Source organism: Neofelis nebulosa, chromosome 2 (assembly GCF_028018385.1).
Source record: "Neofelis nebulosa isolate mNeoNeb1 chromosome 2, mNeoNeb1.pri, whole genome shotgun sequence".
NCBI classification, from domain to species: Eukaryota; Metazoa; Chordata; class Mammalia; order Carnivora; family Felidae; genus Neofelis; species Neofelis nebulosa.
In genome coordinates this window covers 128,021,782-128,042,228 of record NC_080783.1, presented here as the reverse complement: position 1 = coordinate 128,042,228, position 20,447 = coordinate 128,021,782, and the positions used below count along the sequence as shown (strand labels likewise).

The 20,447-nt window shown below is 52.2% G+C and overlaps 1 protein-coding gene across 2 annotated transcripts in view; it reads left to right on the top strand.

The window, feature by feature from the left end:
• The window catches only part of KCNC4 (potassium voltage-gated channel subfamily C member 4), a 46,155-nt gene extending 27,547 nt beyond the window's left edge, over positions 1-18,608 (top strand). Inside the window, exons 4-5 of one of the 2 annotated variants that reach the window (XR_009257867.1) lie at positions 4,547-4,678; positions 17,827-18,608. Coding sequence is in view for 1 of the 2 variants with exons in the window: in XM_058716261.1 (XP_058572244.1) it covers positions 17,827-17,846 (20 nt within the window). In the remaining variant the exon portion in view is untranslated. The remainder of the gene's footprint in view (positions 1-4,546; positions 4,679-17,826) is intronic. The other variant, XM_058716261.1, reaches the window with a different exon arrangement.
• Positions 18,609-20,447: the final 1,839 nt, after the last annotated feature.

Genomic DNA, 20,447 nt, shown 5'->3' with positions numbered 1-20,447 from the left:
ATGCTGTTGGTGCTGGAAGCTTCTCCGTTTCTCACAGGGCTGAGGGGCCAGCCTGCACCCCCACCCCCAGTCACCATATTTACCTGTCGTTAGGGCTATTCCATAAGAGTCTCCCAGAATGGCCAGGCTCTGCTTTTGCTAAGCTAGGCTCCCTGCTTCATAAATCAGCAATTGCCGGTGTGGGGACTAGGGTTGGCCTGAGGAGGTCCCTTCCTTTCTCTCTCTACACCCACTTTGCTAGGTGATCTCACCCACTCCTATAGTCATAAACGCCTTCCAGAAGCTGGTGACAGCCATGTTTGTAGGTCCAGCCCCAGAACTCTCCTCTCAACTTCATTCATTTGTTCATTCATTCATTGATTCATTCATCCAACAAACATATATTAAACTTTTTCTCTATCCCAGGCACTGCTTTCCATGTTGCATGTACATCAGTGACCAGAGAGTACGACCCCCTCCCCTCCCTGCTCTCCACACCCACTCACCCTGCCTGCTCAGCCCCTCAAAAGCACCCCCACGCTCCCCTGACATTGGACTCTGATTTCACGGTTCTCCCTCCCTGTCCTCCTCTCCCCGTCCATGTGCTACCACCATCCACACTGAGGCTGAGCAAAAACCAGGGTGTCATCGTCAACCCCTCCCTCTCATACCTTAACTCACTCACTCACTCACTCACTCACTCACTCACTCACTCACGTTAAATCTTTATCAAATGCCCATACTGCATCCTGGGGAACCAACAGTGACCCAGTCGGTGGGACCCCTGCCCTCATGGAGCTGACATTCTAATGGGGGGGCTAGGCCAAAAGACCGGTAGACTAAAGACACACATAATAACCTCTCCCACCCTCATTCCAGCCCACTTCAATGCTGTCATTCCTAGTTCTGAAATATGCCTCGCAAGCCTTCCATCTCTCACCCCTTCCTCGCTGGGCCCCAGCTGCCTGTCTACACCCCAGTGTCCTCCCAGCAGCCAGACAGTCCTTCCGAAAATGGACACTAGATCACGTTAACCCATCTTCAACCCACAGTGGCTGGATTCCCACTGCACTTTGAGTAAAATCTAAACTCTGTCAAGGTAAAGGGGGGCCCTCACGGCCCTGTGCCTCCTCAGACCCCTCCCTACCTCCGTCCGTGCCCCCCCACACCCCTCTTCCCTCAGCCCCTGAACCTTTGTTACACACAGCATCTCTTCCACCTTTAATGGAACACTGTGCCCACCTCACCTGACCCCTTTGCCTCACCCCTCTGGTGTGGCTTTAAATGTCACTTCCCTGGTGGCCCCCTCCAGTGCCCCGTGTTGTTTTCTATCACTGCAGCGGGCTCATTTTCTTCGGGGTGCTTAGCATGCTTTGTAACCACGTATTTGCCCCTTGCCTGCCTCTCTGTAAGTACCTGGGGCCCCGCACAGTGCTAGGGGCTCAGTAAATAGTTTATGAATGAATGAATGGGCAGACATGGCCGTGCCATAAGCAGCCGCTGAACTGCATCCTATGTTTCTCCTCCAAGCTGTCTCCAGCTGGCTTCTGCACCTCACTTCTAGGGCATTCCTGGGAGTCCTTGGGGAGTAACGTGAAAGCTCTTCTCTTTACATTATGCATTTCCTGCCTGAGAAACTGTCAGAATAATGAGGACTGAGAGAGAGGGAGGCGGAGAGGGGAGTTCTCCTAGCTCTTCCTGCTCTTCCTTCCAGAACTTCGGAACTTCAGGAACTTGTCAAACCCCCTCCCCAACCGGTGAGCCACCTGAGGGAGCTCATTCATCCTGGCTTCCCTCAGGGCTGAGCCCTGTGGGGTAAGTGCTCTGGGGAAAAGGCAGTTGGGAAGAGGCAAAAGACAAGGCTGGCAGGGAGAGAGGTTGGGGGTGGGAAAGAGGGACAGAAAACAAGTTGCCTGGCCCAGCATGGCCCTCAAGCCAGTCCCCCTCACCCATATGCACTCTTTCTGGAACTCTGAGCCTCCTGGTCCAGCCCAGGCCTCTGGGTGGGACAGTGGGGCTCCTCCGGGTCATCCTGAGCCCTCAGCTGACAGAGCCTGGGGCCACTGGGGTGTCACTACCCCTGAGGGGACCTCTGTAGGGACCAAAACCTGGGATTCCTTAACCATGGGCAACTCTGTTCTTTATCTCCCTAGAGACCCACTCACTACCTCCCCCCACGGTTTCTCACCTTTAGGCCCCAGGTCCAAGGACAGTCACTTAAAATTCAATATCCGTGATCAAATGTTCAAATCAAACAAACAAGGGAGGGGAGCCCGGGTGGCTCAGTCGGTTAAGTGTCTGACTCCTGACTTGGGCTCCGGTCATGATCTCATGGTTTGTGAGTTCAAGTCCCAAGTCAGGCTCTGCACACAGTGTGGAGTCTGCTTGGGATTCTCTCTCTCTGCGCCTCCCCACTCATATTCTCTCTCTCTCTGTCTCTCAAGAATAAATAAACTAAAAAAAAAAAAAAAAAGGAGGGGGGCAACAAAAAAAACCAGACTTTTCCCCATACCCTCAGTGTCCGGCCTGGCCCAGGCCCAGGCAGCTGGCCCTCGGGAAGACCAGGGGTGATCCCAGGAGGACCAGAGCCCCCAGAGGAGCGGCTCCTGGCCCGGCTGTTGCCATGGTGGCCCTCCCTGGGGTGGCGGCTGCCAAGTTGCTATGGAGAGCAGAGTTTTGCCACGGCTTCCACTACCGGCACCGAGAAGCTCCCCCAGGACCCTCCCCCTTCCCAGGCCAATACATGGTCAGCCTGGTGGCCAGCTTGTGCTGTCGTCTCAGTGGACCAGGGGGGCACTATAGGAATAGGAGTCAGAACCAGTTTCCTTCCCAGCACCCCAGCTGCGTCTAGCCTCATGCCTCAGGACTGCCTCCTCCCCCTGAGGGAACGATACTGTTTGTACTCCTGGCAGATCCATTAGGGACCTCATTTCTCTCAGGACCTTCCTCCCCCCCAGGTGGCAACCAACTCCCAGAGAGCCTGGGGGGGGGGGGGGGGATGGTGAGGGTAGGGGGTGTGTGAGAAGGCTCCAATGGCAGCACTCTCCCTCTGGACATAGTGTGCTGCACTGTGACCAGCTGCATTTCCCTGGACAGAACTGGAAAATTGGTTTCTAGAACCCTCCATGTCTCTTCTTGAGTTTGTGTCTATCCTCACTAAATACGCTACACCCTTACTGCACCTCAAACACCCGCACATTTCCCAGGTCCTTCTAGTCTCTCCACCCTCTCTTCATGTTCTAATATATGCAGAGAAAAGTATCTTGTGCCAGTCATCCACATGGTAGTATAAATCAGGGCCCATGTATATTTCATTTCCCAGGACATAGGATTACTAGACCTCCTCTCAGCTTATGGAGTAAGAGCCTTGTTCTCTGTTATCGGAAGTCCTCACACCAGAGAACTCTAGGGAGGGTAGATATTTTGTTTGTTTGTTTTGACCAGAGGAGAGAGAAAGCAGGAGCTCCTTGTGTGAGTCAAGGTAGAGGCCAGAGTTCTACAAGGAATTTGGGCTTTGCTTTGATTACTAAAAGAAAATGGAGCGCGAAAGGGAAATCAGAAGTGATATGTGATAGGAGTTGCCTGTCTCGAAGACCCTCTCTCTCCTTTTGGACCCCCTTCCATATTCCAGTATTGAGTCCCCTGCCTGGCAAACACATACATCCCTCAAGGGACTTATACGTCCCTCAAGACCCGCTCATCTGTCACCTCCGGTGAGAATCTTCCCTGGACTCTTCCTTTATACCCTCACAGTACCTGGTACGCCCCTCTAGTGTAGGACTTAGCACAGGGATAGCCTGTTGCCTATTTACTTGTTTATGGGGACTTACTGTTTACTCACTTATTAAGGCTTTTATCTCCAGCTCCTGCTCGGTGCTCAGGAACTCAATGATGAATGAATGAATGGAGGAATGAATGAGTAGACAGGGAATGAGCTAGCCGCTCACTCCTGACTTCTGCCATTCACACTTGTCATTCTAGCCCATGTCTGGTCTCAGAATCTGTCCAGAACAGTTCCCTGGGATGCTGGGCCCCTCCCTCTACCACCCACCACTGTGTGCCAGCCCAGCCCCCCCCCCACTGCCAGCAGTGCCCCCATCCACAGCCCCCCACTCCCCTCAGCTTCCCAGGCTCTGGCCGGCCAGCGGGCCTTTCTCTCTTGGTGCTAATGGCTTCAGACCGTCCCTGGAGTCTACGTGGACCAGTCAAGGGCTCGTGTCCCAGGTTCTTCCCTTCTCCATATTCCACGTTCTCAGTCTTCACCAGTGTTCTTTTATGAGCCTTCTGCCCTCTCCAACTCTCTGAGCACCAATGTGGGCAAAATCCCCGCTGCCCGAGTGGGCCATAGAGAGAGAAGCTGGAGAGGGTTGTTTCCATAGGAGCCTGGCCCAGTCCCATGACATTGCTTGGCCTCAGTTTCCACGTCTGTGAAATGGGAATTAAACCTCCCCTGCCCTCATCCACAGGAGGTATGAAGGTTAAATGAGGAAGTGGGTAGACGGGTCTTCTGGAACCCCTGGAGCACTACCTGAGGTGAAAGGTTATCATTCCTCTGACCTTCCCTCAGGGGCTGGGGTGTTCCTCCAGAAGAGGAGAGCTGGTGCTTCTGGAAATAGTAATAGCTCACATTGAGCACCTGACAGGCCAAGCATTGTGCTAAGCCTTCTGTGCGGATTCATCTTCAGAACAAACCTAGGAGGTAAGAGCTCTTTTAATCACTTCCATGTGACAGATAAGGAACCAAGGCACGGAGATCAGCCCGACAGCAATCTCACAGACAGATTTCACATCCCGATTTTGACCTGAACCCATTCAGCCTGACTCTGCCCCACCCCCATGCCCCTGACCGCTGGCTCTACAGGCTGCAGCTGGCCCCGTGGCACTGGCCCCTCTCCTGTCATCGATTAACTGCCCACACCCAGAATTTTAGCTGCCACTGGCTTTGCTGCTTGTGCCTTTTTTTTTTTTTTTTTTTTTTTTTGCCAGGAGGAGCAAAGAGAGGTGAAATAGGTGAAACAGCTAGCCAGGCTCAGGCAGGCAAATGGTGCTCTGTGCACGTCCGCCGTGTTGTAGAGACACAATCAGGGGAGTAGGGCTTGGCAGGCGTGACTTCCACAACAGAAAGCACGAGAAACCCTTTGCCCGAAATCCTTGCTAGGGCCGTTCACTAGGGAGATGACAGGACGGAGGCAGCGTCCAAGCATGATGCAGGGCCCCGGGGCATGGATGCTCTCGAGGTGACCGGTTGGCGAGGCCATTTCCCTCCTGGTGGCCGTGAAGCACCTGTGTGATACCTGTGTACTTGACCGTGAGAAGCCAGAGAGAAGCCCGCCGAGCTGCCTGCTGCCAGGGCTACCACCTGCACCCCACCTTGCAGTCCTTCTCTCTCCCAGGGCTTGTCTACACATACCCGCGAGCTCTGGGGCATAGGAGCCGAAGAGTGGGGACGTGGGAGAAAGCACTAGAGGAGAGACAGAGAGCAGGGATCCTGGAGGGGGGTGGGGGAGAGAGGCAGGGAGGACGGGTGGGAGACGGAGGAGTCGGAAGGGAAGTGGGGCGGGAGGAGTGAGAAAGTGCGGGAAGAGGAGGACCGAGAAAGGGAGGAGGGAGAAGGAGGAGGGACCAATCCCGACCGTGGAACCTAAAATGAACTCAACAGGCTGGAAATAGAACAGCTGGGCAAACCCAAAACACTGTTTGGGTGTCTGCTGAGCAAGCACGTGAATGAACAGAACTGGGGGAGCAGTTCAAGGAAGAAATAGATCATTTCATCTCAGAGGTAGGTCCGAACAGGAGGCGTTTATTCCAGCCCGCCCAGATTACTCGGGATTCTTTTTCTGGGGGTGTTTTCTTTACGTAAGCATTATTTTTAACAGGCTGCCTTGGCGGCTGGGTTAGCCTGACGCCACCCCACCCTTGCTTGGCGGATGGAAGGTTTGGGTTACTCTGAGGGTTTTTATTGTCATTGTGGACACTTCTGGCTTCAGGGGAAGAAATTTTTTTTTTTTAATCTTTTTTTATGTTTATTACTTACTTTTGAGAGAGAGACAGAGTGTGAGCGGGGGACGAGCAGAGAGAGAGGGAGACACAGAATCCGAAGCAGCTCCAGGCTCTGAGCTGTCAGCACAGAGCCCGATGCGGGGCTCCAACTCCTGAACCGTGAGATCATGACCTAGGCTGAAGTTGGATGCTCAACCAACTAAGCCATCCAGGCGCCCCAGGGGGAGAAATCTTAATCCGCTTGCCAAATGGAGGTTTAGAACTCTGAGTTGTGTTCCTGAATCCATTTGTAGAACAAAACCCAGTTCTGGCATGGGCCAGGACTGGCCTGGGGGACCCTGCCCCCCTCAACACCCCCAGGGCTCCATGATGCCTTCTGGTGACCTCACTTGATGCCAACACACTTCACCCTGGGAGGTGCCCCGTGCACCTGACGCTCAGCCCAGGGACCCCTTCCCTGGCCGTCAGTGACCACCTCTCTGCTCCCGCCCTGCCCCCGTAGCACTGTTTCTGTCTTCCTCCACCCTTCCAAACCCTGGCTCTCTTTTCCCACCTAGGCTCCTATGCAGACTTCCTGGGTCTCAAAGACCATTTCTGGACTCTCAGGGTGCGTGAGCCCCCCAAAGTTGCAGCCAACGTTGTTTGTATGTTATATTCTACAGGCAGCGTTCGAATCTTTCATCAGACTTGCTGTGCCCACTTCCCGCCAATGTGAAGAACAATTAGTCTGGAAGTTAGAGGCTGGGCCAGCACAGACTGAAAACAGGTGGAGCCAGGTGGCCCCTGGTGGCTCCTTTTAGCCAGCCGTCACTCTGGGGTTTTTGCTCCATCACAGATCTCTCTAGAGTTAGATCAGCTCTCCTTGGGACTGACCGTGGACAGGAACTGGAGAACCGGAGCTCTAGCCTTGCATCTACCGCTGGCTGTGCTATCTTTGACAACTTGCCTGCTGAGCTACAGCACTTATAAAATTGGGGATAATACTGCCCATCTTAGCAGGTTCCCCCAAGGCTCGATTAAGATCCTGCATTCTTACTGCTTTTAGCCTGGTACCTGGCATTTCATTCGTAAAGCTTAACTTCCTTCCTCTCCCCCTTCTTTCCTGGATGAACACTAAGGAACCTTCCCAAATTGAGCAGGTAGACTCTACTAGAGGATTGTTGGGGAGACCTAAACCGGAGAGAAAGAGCCCAGGCCATTCTGCAGCTTTTCCAGGAGGTGCCGGGGCAGGAGGGTTAGCCCTGGTGGAGGACGGAAGAGAGGAGGTCTTCATCAGCAGAAGGTCTCAACTGTGGCGGGAAGGCAACTGCACCCATGTCGGATATTCGGAACACAGCCAGCTGGCGGACGGGCCACTTAGAGACACAACAGTTGTAAGGAAGCTGACCGAAGACCCCTCGGCGCCCACCCTCACTGCACACACCACCAAGACAGATGCTGATTACCAAGCCATCCCGAAATCTCTCCTTCCCTACGCTACCTCTCACCTTCCTTGGGGCCAAGGCTCTTGGCCCAAAGTGGCTTGTTCTGTGCACTTCAGATAGAACTAGAAGTAACACAGGTTAGCTTCCTCTTCTCTGACATTGATGAGCTGGGGGACCAAGGAGGGTGAGAAAATTCAGGAGTTTTTCCTGGTTCTTGGCACCATTTGTGCCCGTCCCAGCTTTCCGTGCCCTTGTCTGACCCTCCTCTTGCCAGAGTGAGAGACCGGCATCTTCGAGAATGCCCATGATGTACTCTGAGCTTCTCAGATGTAAAGGGCAAGAGAAATCAAAGGCAGCCCTTATCTCTATCCAGATGATGGGGATAAACACAGCCCAAACCTGTGTCTTGGCCTGCCTCGCTTGGCCAGTGGCTGAGTGAATGCCAAGCTGAGATTTCTCTTACTTTGTACTCACCTGGCCCCCAAAGGCTGCCAGGGTATTGGCTACCAAGTCACTAATCCATAAAAGCCACCTGCAGCCCCTCCACAGGTCCCAGAAGGAATCTTTAGTCTGTTCTGACCTCAGAGGCCACCTTGCCCGCTTGGCCAGTGCCTTCTTCACTCCGGATTTGGATTACATCTGTAATTTGATGCCTAGGAAATATTTTTAGCTACCAACCTTGACGCAGACTTCATCCCCATTCACCACTGGGGTAACGAGAGGGGAAGGAATTGGAAAATTCCACCAGCCACACGGCTAACAGCTGTTTGAAGGGTCTTCCTAATAGACAAGTCTGACCATGTCCTTCCCTTTCTGAAAACCCTTCCATGGCTCCCTGTTGGGTAGAGGTGAGATGCCCAAGACCCTTGACCGTCTGGCCCATCAACCCTCATTTCCTGTCCCTCCCTCCCCACACATTCAAGGAGAAGTGTTCTTTGAACTTCTGCACTGTCCTGCTTTAGCAGGTTGCTCAAAGCAGCCCCCATTTGCTCTACCTTGTGAAAAGTACTCATCTCTTGGGAAGTCTTTCCTGATCCACCCATCCCACCAGCAGAATTTTCTCCCCACACAGCCCCCGATACACCTTTACAAGAGCATTTGTTTGCACTCCGTATTTACCTGAATGCCTTGCACAAAACTTTTTTTTTTTAAAGTTTATTTATGTATTTTCAGAGACAGCATGATCTGGGGAAGGGTAAAGAAAGAGGGAGAGAGAGAGAATCCCAAGCAGGCTCCACGCTGACGGTACAGGCCCCACCCGCGGCTCCATCTCTCGAAACGCAAGATCGTGACCCGAGCCGAAATCAAGAGTCCCACGCTTAACTGACTGAGCCACCCACACACCCCTGCACAAACTGTGTTAAGAGTCATAGTTTGGACTCACCTTCCCTGTACTTCTGCAAATTGGGCCAAGGAACCTATGTAGATGTTAGGATATTAACTATATTAGGGAAAATTTAAATTATCCAAAATTTAGATAAGGTCAAAAGGATGACTGTATACTCTTGCCCTGTCATAGTGAAGCTTTGTTTAACAGACCTACACAAAGCTTATTTAATTCTCTAGAACTGTGCTATCAACATAGAGCTTTTGAGCACTTAACATGTTAAGTGCTAATGCCACATGTTAAAATGACAGTATTTTGGACCTGTTGGGTTAAATAAAGTATATTATTAATTAATTTTTTTTTATTTTAGAGAGAGAGAGCGAGCGCGTGTGAGCAAGGGAGAGGATCAGAAGGAGAGAGAGAGACAGAGAGAGAGAGGGAGAATCTTAAGTAGGCTTCACACTCAGCACAGAGCCCCACACGGGGCTCAATCCCACAACCTTGAGATCCTGACCTGAGCTGAAATCAAGAGTCAGATGCTCAACTGACCAAGCCACCCAGGCGCCCCAATAAAATGTATTATTAACATTGATTTCACCTGTTCGTTTTTACTTTTTAACGTGACTACTAAAAAAATTTGAATCACACACATGGTTCCCAGTGTATATTTATTGGATGGCACGCTCTAGAAGACCATTTCACCATCCGGTAGAGAGTCAAATGATTTCTGGCTGGTAGGAGAGATAACCCTAGTTTAATTGCTCTGCAGGACACTTACCAGATTTGTCTCCAACTTACAAAGAAATTTATTTTGATGTGTCTTCCCTTTGAATTTTTTTTTTTAACATCTATTTATTTTTGAAAGACAGACAGACAGAACGTGAGCGGGGCGGGGCGGAGAGAGAGGGAGACACAGAATCCGAAGCAGCTCCAGGCTCTGAGCTGTCAGCACAGAGCCCGACGCGGGGCTCGAACTCACAGACTTTGAGATCATAACCTGGGCCGAAGTCGGACACTCAGCCGACTGAGCCATCCAGGTGCACCGGTGTGTCTTCTTTTTAAATCCAGTTCCTTAAAGGCTCTTTGAACCAGCGTATTTTATTGGTTACCTCGTTAATGGATGAGTTAAATAAAATCTTTGACACGTTTATTCTGTATCTGTAGGAGACTTATACTTTCAACTTTTTAGAAATTACACTTAGACCTCTATCTCCTGTCCAGCTTAAGAGCATAGCTTGAATTATTAACATGCCTGGTAGTAAGTAGGGGCTTGATAGGTGTTTGTTGAATGAGTTAAAACACTTCCTTGGACTTGAGACCTCATGTTTGAACTGCCAAACACCCTCTGCAGTGGGATCCCTATCTGCCATATGCCTGAGGCTAGTGGGGGGATGTAGGAAATATGAGAGCTTCTTTTCAGGACCCTAAACTATTTGGGGGGGTCCCCATAAAGATTCCCCAACTCTTGGGCCATGTGATCCCCAGAGAATGCTAGCAGAAGCAAATCCTGGCCCTCCTGCACCCCCAACCCCCAACTCCCCCCCCCCACCCCCCGGGGGTGCAAGAAGCAGGATACCCAGATAGGTTTCCCTTCCTTTCTGCCCATGACCTGGGCTCTTACCAACCTCAGCACTGTGGCGATCCCACCAGACAACCCTGACTGTTCCTCCAGGTCTGGACACAGAGGCATTTTTGTGTTGAAGGTCAGTAAGCAGGGCTAGCCTCAGGAGCCAGGTCTTCTGGGGGCCCTAGAAAACTCTGGGTCCTGAGTCCAGAGAGACAATTGCAAAACTATATAGTTTCCCCTTTCCCCTCCTTGCCATCTCCACAGTGGGGGATGGCCGGCTGGCCATAAGGGGAGAAGTTCCTTGTGAATTCCTTGAGGGCAGAAGCTTGTCATTCGTATGCCTGGCAACTGCTGAGCACTTTTCCCAGCCCACGGTGGACACTCGGTGAACGTTCGTCTGCCTTTCCTCCCTCTGCCTGACTCCAGTCTACAGCCAGCTTCCTTCCAAACAGCCTGATGTATAGACTCTTTGGCCTCGACAGAACATTGATTAATCAATCGCCCTCTCTGGGAGTCTGGGCAGGATCCGTTGATAATGAGGCATCAAGCTCAGGGGTGGTGACCTTTTAGAAGTGTCACACCAAGCTTGCGGTTGTCCACGTCCCTTATGAAGAAGAGAGAAGTCTGTAGAGGCTCCACTGCCGGAGAAAGAGAGTAAAAGCAACATTTTTTATTGTGATAGAATATACATAACAAAATTTTCTATTTTTAACTGTAGAGTTTGATGGCATTAAGTACATCCACATTGTTGGCGCCCCTGGGTGGCTCAGTCGGCCAAGCACCTGACTCTTGATTTCAGCTCAGGTCATGATTCCAGGGTGGTGGGATTGAGTCCCGAGTCGGCTCTGTGCTGAGCATAGAGCCTACTTGGGACTGTCTCTGTCCCTCTGTCCCTCTGCCCTTCCCCCCACCAAAGTACATTCACATTATTGTACAACTGTCACCACCGTCCATCTCCAGAACTTTCCCATCACCCCAAAATGAAACTCGGCCCACTAAACACCAACTCCCCATTCTCCTCTCCTCCCCAGCCCCTGGGAGCCCCCATTCTGCTGTCTGACTCTATGAATGTAACTACTCTAGGTGCCTCATATAAGTGGAATCATGCAGTATTTGTCCCTTTGTGATTGGCTAAGCCTAATGTCCAGTGTGTGTGTGTGTGTGTGTGTGTGTGTGTGTATCACATTTTGTTTATCCATTCATCCAACCTGGGTTGCTTCCGGTTTGGGGCTATTGTGAATAACGGGTGTACAAACATTTCTTTGAGAGTCTCCTTTCATTTCCTCTGAACACACCCAGAAGTAGAATTGCTGGATCATATTAACGCTTGCTTAATTTTCTGAGGTCAAAACCACATTACTGAGCACCTGTGCAGTTCCAGCTCTGAGCTAAGCCCTTTCTATGTGCCATCCCATTTAATCCATACAACAACCCTTTGGGGTGAAGAAGATAGTCTCTGTTTATACCAAGTGAAGATTCCAGAAACCAAATGACTTGCTCCAAGTTAGAGACAGCGATGGGCAGTCAGGTTTTGAACCTGGACATCAAGGTCGACTTGATGCCAATGCCACACGCTTCCCAGGCAGCAGGCAACGAAAACAAATACGGTTGTCAAAAGGAAGGGCCACACTTTTTTTTTTTTAATTTTTTTTAATGTTTATTTATTTTTGAAGGAGAGAGAGACAGAGTGTGAGTGGGTGAGGGGCAGAGAGAGAGGGAGACACAGAATCTGAAGCAGGCTCCAGGCTCTGAGCTGTCAGCACAGAGCCCGACGCGGGGCTCGAACTCACAAACTGCGAGATCATGACCTGAGCCGAAGTCGGACGCTTAACCAACTGAGCCACCCAGGCGCCCCGGAAGGGCCACACTTTAACGCTGTCGGTGGCTAACACTTTCTTTAATTAACAACCAACACCTTAGCAGGAATCCGGCAGAAGGATCCCCCTTGCTCAGATCAGATGAAACACTGTCTTCCAGATGTTTCCCAGACCACACTCCTTTTTTCCCGGCCTCCTCCCCCTCCTCCTAGCTTCCCTGGCCTTCCTTCCATCAACTAGACCCCCTGCACTTTGTGTTCCTGGCTGACAGACAAATTCCCTCCAGGCCGCAAACTCCCCAGGCCACAGCTCACATGGTCCCTGTGTATAGCCTGAACCTACCAGTGTCCCGCGCTCTGTAACAGTTTGAATCAATGAATCAATGAGTGACTCACTCAATCAATGACGGTAGGGAGGACAGGCACGAAGAAAGAGAACACCAGAATTATCCACTTCTCCGCTTCTACTTCACTATTTGTGTAAGACCAGGCTGTGAGTTGCTCAGAATAATCTGTGTGCCATATTTGGCACCACTGCGCAAGCCTGAGCCATTTTGGGGTTGGAAACTCCCAGGGAAAGAGATGGAATTATCCTCTTGGAGAAATATGCCCGCGTGGCTGGCCCAAGGAAGGGGAGGAGGAGTTTTCAGTGTTGGGAGAGATTTCATGTCCTGAGGAAAACCAGATCCTCGGAGGATGAGACCTTTAGCACAATTCCTTCCTTCCTTCCTTCCTACCTGTAACCAGCCCAGTGATCAGGGCCACACTTGCTCTGAGCCAGGCACCCAGCTCAGCACCTGAGGGAAGAGAGGAAAGTCAGACCTGCTCCTGCAGTGCTGTGTGCTCAGACACAGCCATTGGGACAGGAGAGGCCGACGGCCTCTCTGGGAGGCTCAACCAAGCCCACGGGCAGGACGTCGGTGGCTGTTCCTTCCCGAAGCCAAGTATCTGCATTGCTGGGAGGCACTGGCCTCACCTGGAGGCTTGGCTAACTCTCCGGCCTTTGGGTGCTGTGCAGGAGGCATGGAGGGCAGGGGAGGCAGTAACAGGTGACAGAGAAAACGCCGGGTGTCCAGGGCGGCAGCCGCTCCCACCAGAGGGTCTTAGGGAGTGCCAGCAAGGCAGGGAACTCTTGGCCAGAGTCCCTGTGGGACCTCCACGTTAGGCGCCGTGAGGTCCTTCCCCACCACTGCACGCTAGCCCTGCCTGGCTTAGGGGCTGTCTAGTGAGAGGGCTTTAAGCTCCACAGGCCATGAACATGAAAATATGTAGCAGAAAGAGGGACAGGACTTGAACTGGATTGGAAGGCAAGGGTTTGGGATTATTTACCCAAGAGGGAAGGAAGCATGTAAGCGACTTGGGCATTCATGACTGTCTGTAAGGTGTTAGGATGACAACATTAACCCAAACGGCCTGCACGTACGTGGAACCTAGAGACAGGCGGGGCAGGACACTGTCCCGTCGTGCAGGCAGAGAAAACAAGGAGATTTAACGCTAGCGTTTCTGTCCTGGATCCACGGTTCTTGCTCACGCCGGGCTGCCTCTCCTGACTGCACAGGCCCAAGGGAGGTCCCACATCAGGGGGACTTAGAGACCAAGCCCATGACCATGAGCTGTCTGGGTGCTCCGGGTAGCGGTCTAAGGACTGTCCACAGGACGGAGCACCCAGGAGGCACCCCACAGGAAGGGATGGGCGGTTCCGAGTCACCTGGGGCCTGTGCAGCCTGCCGTACCCCACCCCCACTCTTCAGCCAGGCACCCAGGGCCCAGTGACCCTGGCAGCTTGAGCTCACTTACCTTTCCAGGCCTCAGCAGGGGTGTCTGGGGGAATTTGGAGGCTTCCTCCAGGGAGAAGATGTCCAGGCTCTGTGACTCAGTGTGCCTGCAAGAAAAGAAATTCACTAAAATGATTTCTTTTTCCTTCCAACAAAGAAAAGAGGTTTACAGCTCACGCTCGGCTGCCAGAGGAGAGCCCTCTCTGAATTCCTTCCCTGCCTCTGCTATAAAGCCGTTAAGTTGATCATTTGGGTCCAGGGTATGAAAGCCTTCCCTGCAGGGCTGTGGTTACTGGCCTGGTTAACTCACTGGCTCAAGCCTGGGAGAGGCATGGAGAGAGGCTTTGCTCCCCACCGGGCTCCCCCTCACATGGAACACTCATGTGGGTGGGTGGCTCGGCTCAAACCCTTCCCCTCTGCTCAAACAACTTCCCGACTCCCCACCTCCCTCGAGTGGTTCTGGCACATTCCGCCATTCCCTGGGCATTTACCCTATGCCAAATAGTTTACGTACATCAGCTCCTTCAATCCTACCCCCATCCTTTGGAGGAGGTATAATCCCTACTCTAAAGATGAGAAATCTGAGACTCAGAGCAGTTCACTTGTTTGGGTCAGGCAGCTAGTGAGCCGTAAATTCAGGCCCGCATCTAATATAATCCTCACGCTAGCTATTGCACATAAGTATTGCTAGCAAGTCTTCATAGGCGAAGAACCTGAGACTCAGGCCCAAGACGGAGACGCCTGGGTGGCTCAGTCGGTTGAGCATCCGACTTCGGCTCAGGTCACGATCTCCTGATTCGTGAGTTCGAGCCCCACGTCAGGCCCACTGCTATCAGTGCGGGCCCGCTTCAGATCCTCTGTCTCCCCCTCTCTCTCTGCCCCTCCCCCACTCGTGCTCTCTCAAAAATAAATAAACATTTATAAATAAATAAACAAACAAACAAAGCTTGTCCAAGACAAACGACTGCTAAGTGACGCGCCTAAAATTGGAGCCCAAAGCCCGACCTGTGTTCACAAGCGTATCTCCCCACTGGGAGGGTTGTCTCCGTCGTGTCACTCAGAGCTGGGCCTCCGTACCTTCGCTCACTATGTGTCCCCCACCCTCAGCGCCCTTCTCCCCCACCACCCTCTCAGCCACCTCTCTGAAGCCAGCTCTGAATACCTTCGCGGGCCATCTATGCAGTCCGACTCAAAATGGGCTTCCTTCACCAGGCCTCTGTTTCTTCCCCCACAGAGCTGTGGGAAGGGCCCTGCTGGGACTCTGTTTCTGGAAGGTGTCTTTAGATGGGCTCTGAAGGCAGCTTGAGTCAGAGGGTAGAGGTGGTCGGAAGCACCCGAGGTGCAGCCCTGAATGAGACCAGCACCTGGCAAAGAGGTCCTGGTCCAAGAGAGGACCGTCCCGGTGCCCCCCCCAACCCCCGCAAAGGGTTCGCGCAGCGTCTAAGGTCTGTGGAGTCCCTGCTCCACCCCAAGGCCCTGCAGGAAGCCACCGGTAGGGACAGGTGGTCAGTTACAGAGCAATCCCCAGGTAGCCACAGGATCTTTTCTCCAGCAGGAAAGGAAAGGGAAACCATCAGAGAGCTGCTACTCCCTCGGGCGAAGGACGAAATGATCCGGGCAGAAGGAGTCAGGGTGTTGTTTTGCCCACAGAGTTGCAGGAGGGAACCAAAAGCAAAGATGCCCCCGTTGGGCAGATCTGGAGCTGCTTTGCCAAAAAAAGAGAATTAGGCTGCATGGAATCATTCTTATTCTCCGCCAGATGGCCCAACGGATTTGGGATGCGTCCAGGAGCCCAGCCCCTTTTCTTTGCTCCAGGCCAAACAGCCGGCCACGGGATCCGAGGCCCTGAGGCTCAAGAAGTCAGTCAGGGTCGTGGTGGCACCCTCATGTGACCTGGTGCATCATCTGTGGGATCTTCCTGTGCCTGCACGGCGCCTGCCGCGTAACCCCGTCTCTCCATCTTGTGGCCCATGTGCCTTATGGCGGAGGCCGGGGTTCGAGCGGGGACTGGGCCGGGGCCGTGTGGCACCTGCTTTTTCAGAGCAGCCCTGGCACGCACCGCTTGCTCTAAACTCTGCACAGCTTCCGGCTCTGGGAAATGCAGGAGTAATTGAATGACATGTGCAGTGATTACAGGAAGAAGGAGGTGGGGGTTGGGGAGGACCGTCTGCAAATCCTGCCAAGGACACTAGGAAGTAATTCAACCTGTCGCTTTGTCCTGAGCTGCCTTAACAGGTGTCCGTGGAGTAGTCACTATCTATCCTAAATGCAGCACCTCACAGACTGAGCACCCCCTCTGCAGTGCTGGCCAGAGCGCGTGGGAGGCCCCCGGAGAGGGAGGCTTCCCCGGGTGGGACGGGCCCCGGCCGCAGGGGCAATGCCACTCAGCTCCATGCCATTGCAGTCGGCCCGGTGTTAGCTTGCCACCTACTCCGTGCCGCGAAACCCTGCCCAGGTTATGAGTCCAAATAATCTTTGAGCCGAGAGGCTGGCTCATGGCAGAGCAGAGACAACATCCAGGAATACACGTAGTAGGCTTGCACTTTCAGGGATAATTCCCATTTCAAACATCCCGTAAACCGGTGAGAGCAGGGAACATGTGCGCTCTTTCTCTTTTTTTTAAGTTGATGTATTTTCGAGAGAGAGCACAAGCGGGGGAGGGGCAGAGAGAGAGAGGGAGAGGGAAAGAATCCCAAGAAGCCCCACACTGTCGGTGCAGAGCCTGACACCAGGCTCGATCTCACAAACCGTGAGATCAAGACCTGAGCCGAAATCAAGAGTCAGACGCTTAACCGAGCCGCCCAGACGCCCCACGTGGGCCCTCTCTTCTTAACGCCTGTAATCCCAGCGCCCCGCACAGACTCGGGGATGGAGTAGAGGCTTAATCCGCGGTTGTCGAATGAGCCAATGGCCAAATGCCGGGATCGTGGGTTGCACTGACAAGTTCACTGGCGCTCTGCAGGGAGTTAGTGCTGTCTGCTGGCTGTCCCCCCAGAACGCCTCAGTTTCCTCTCCGGAGACGCTGCTCACTTGTCTCTCTTCTTTCCAGCAGACCCCTCCAGACCTGTGCCCCGTTCCGTGGCCCCCAGGCACAAGTTGCCTGAGGTAACTGATATTAGCAGGTCAGAGCACAGATGCACTTTAAGATGCTTAGCCTGGGTGGAGAGCCCCAGACAGAACCAGATGTATTTTTAGCTCCTTAGGTATCTGGAAAGGTATTGAGACGCAGCCGTGGTTCCAGACACAGGACAAATCAGTATTCTGCTACTGGCCTCCCCACACCAGCAGTTTCCATTCAGTGTCTCAAAAGCAAGGGTTGCTATGGAGATTGAGTGTCAGGGCAACTGAATTTCCTGTTGGGAAACAGCACAGGTAGAGCTCTGGGCCAATGGGAACCAAGGAGCTCCTTGGATGGCGGGAGCTCCTCTCCTGATGGCAAATGATGGCGGGAGTCCTGGCATCCTCAGAAGGAGGTCAGCGGGGAGACGGGGGATGCTGTCTCTGGAACTTCATTCACGGAGGGATTGATTCTATTTCTTCTTCCTCACATCTGGCATAGGACTGGTTTGGTTCTCTCTCTGTTCCTTCGCCCAGGGACTTTGGCCATCTAAGAAGCAGTCTGGAAGCTGCTTTGGGGGGGGGGGGGCGGGGTAGTGGCAGGGTCATCCTGAGTAGAGGTCAGTCCTGGCAAATACCTAGAACCCGAGCTCTGTAAGGGGCAGGGGGAAGCCAGGTCAACCCAGTCCTGGAGGCATTTGAGTTTCGGGGATCTACTCTTGGGACGGCATTGTGCAGGCTTAGCTCATTTTATCCTTGCTATCATCTGGGGAGGCAACCAGACAGGTGACATGGTCCCCAACCTTCCTCATTCATTCAATAAACATTTCCTGCATGCCTGATAAGCGAGGTGACTGAGATTTTTTTTTTTTTTAATCCAGGACTCCAAGAGGCTAAATGACCCACCTACTGCTACAAAATTAGCAAGATACAAAACCAAAAGAGTACCCAGGTGTGTTCAGTCCACAGATTCAGAGGGATAACAGCCGAAGAAGCTCTCAGAGGGGGCATTTACCTTGACCTCATGCCTCACAGAAAATAAACTGAGACCCAGAGAGGGCCCGGACTTGGTCACTCAGGGAGCTGGTGACAAAACAGGAATGGGATTCTTCAGCCCATGCTTTTTCTCATCACCCAGAGGTCTTTCCAGAGAACTGTACGGCCCCAGACTTTTACTGGACACTCACTCTGTGTCAGGTACTAAACAAGCTACGAATTACTTTTGTTGTTGTTAACAGAGACCTGACCCTGGTGACTTGAGCAGAGGAAGTCATTCTGTCTCATAAAAGAAGTCCAGAGGCAGGTATTACAGGGCTGTTTGACAGATGGACAAAGTCATCAGGGATGCAGGTCCCTGCTACTTTTCTGCATCACTGCCTTCAACACAGAGTTTCGATTCTAAACACCCAATATGTCTGCTGGAGTTCGAGCCATCACATCCACATTCCAGGCACGAAAAGGAGGAAGAAACTGGAACAAAAGGGCATGTGTGCCTGCCCTGTCTGCCCCCCTCTCTCCTTTAGGAATCTTCCCGAAAGCCCATCTAAGTTCCACTTATAGCCCATTAGCACTTGCTAGTTGCAAGAAAGGTTAAGAAATGTCATCTTTTACCTGGGCGCATTGCTACCCTAAATAAAATTGGGGTTATGGTAGGAATGAAGAGTGGGAACATGATACTTCTAAATTTTCTGCAGTTTGTGTGTGTGTGTGTGTGTGTGTGTGTGTGTATACTTCTATCATCTATCATCTATCTATCTATCTATTTGAAAATGAGGGGGACAAAAGGGGCCCCTGGGTGGCTCAGTCAGTTAAGCGTCCGACTTCGTCTCAGGTCATGATCTCACGGTTTGTGAGTTTGAGCCCCGTATCCGGCTCTGTGCTGACAGCTCAGAGCCCAGAGCCCACTTTGGATTCTGTGTCTCCCTTTCTCTCTGCTCCTCCCCTGCTCACGCTCTGTCTCTGTCTCTCCTTCAAAAATAATAAACATTCAAAAACAATTAAAAAAAACAATTAAAAAAAAAAGAAAATGAGGGAAAAAAACCACAAAAAACTACTCGTCCGTCCTCCTAATCATCCACATAGGTGATTATTAGCTCTGCTCAGGGTCAAGTATGTTATGCTACTGCCATGAGGACAGCACAAAAATTCTTAACGCAGGGTTTGCAGGGTTTGAACAAACTTAGTATCGATTCAATTCAGTTTGAGCAAAATCTACAGACCTTGTGGAAATCCCCCTTGGAAGAGGCTTGGAGCAGAAGTTGCAAATTCACCAAGGAGCTGTAGAAAGTCACAGCTTCATTGCAGAGCCAACTCCCCAGCCCTGGGCCTCCCCCGCTGCCAGCCCCCAGCTCATCTTGTCTGGGAACGCCTCCCACACAGTCTCCTGGACGCTGAAATCGAGCGCCCTCTGGGGCTGCTGGGCTGCTGGGCTGTGTGCCCCCCTGGAGTCAGGGTGAACGGCAGAGGGGGGGTGCTGTGGCTTCACCAGGGAGCCTCAGCCTTTGCACAGCTTCTCACAGATGGCACCAGTTATTTATGAATTGGAGCTGTCCTCAAGTACCCGCAAGGTAGGTCAAGGACATGGAGAGCCCCATGGTAAACTAAAGCCTGGGACCAGGCATCCTGACTCCTGCCACCCATACTCGAAGAGTGGACTGCAGGCCAGCACGGGGGCATGATGGGGCACCCAGGGAACTTGTTACAAGTCAGTGTGGTTCTTCCTGACAATATTTCTAAGTCATACATTGCCCAAGGCATGATGAAAGGTTTTTGAGAAGTGGGGAGTGAAAAAGCAAGGGTCAGTCTATTCAATATGAAATCAGGTGGTTCACTCACGACCACCCAGACGCTCCCGGTGCACTTAGAATCCATTCTCCGCTTAATCTTTACTAACTGAATGTCACTTTGATGTGGGAGCAATGATGTGTTCAGTTGAAATCCCTGGCCTTTCTGGCTCACTTGCAAATGCCTACAGGGCTGGACAATAACATAGAGGTAAACGTCTCTGGGAAGACTGGCCCTCCCTTAATAAAAGGCAGAGTCCCCAGAGGAAAAGACTACATTTTGGCCTCACCCCTCCCCTTCTTCCTGCCTGGGGTGAGACAGAGATGCTTGGGAATGAAGGGGGCCATCCCACGACCCTGAAAAGAAAAGCCCCAGACTAGGATAGCAGAGCAGGAAGCTAGAAGGATCTGAGTCCTTCATGACTCTCCTGACAACACCTCTCCCCTGCTTCCTGACTTCTTGTTATATGGCAAAACTCAAAGCCCCATGTGGGTGAGCCAGCGTGGGTTTCTGTTAAGGGAAAGCCAAATGCAATCCTAACTGATGCCTAAAGATTGCCAGGGGGCTATGCCTTCTTGAGTGTGATCCCGGGCTCACCAACCCATATGTAGATCCTGTCCTGGTTCTGTCCCCAGGCTCACTTCCTCAGAGCTTAGAACCAGGCCAGCTTGGAGCAGACCACCCCGTGTATCGGGGAAGGAAACTGGCTGGATTCTCC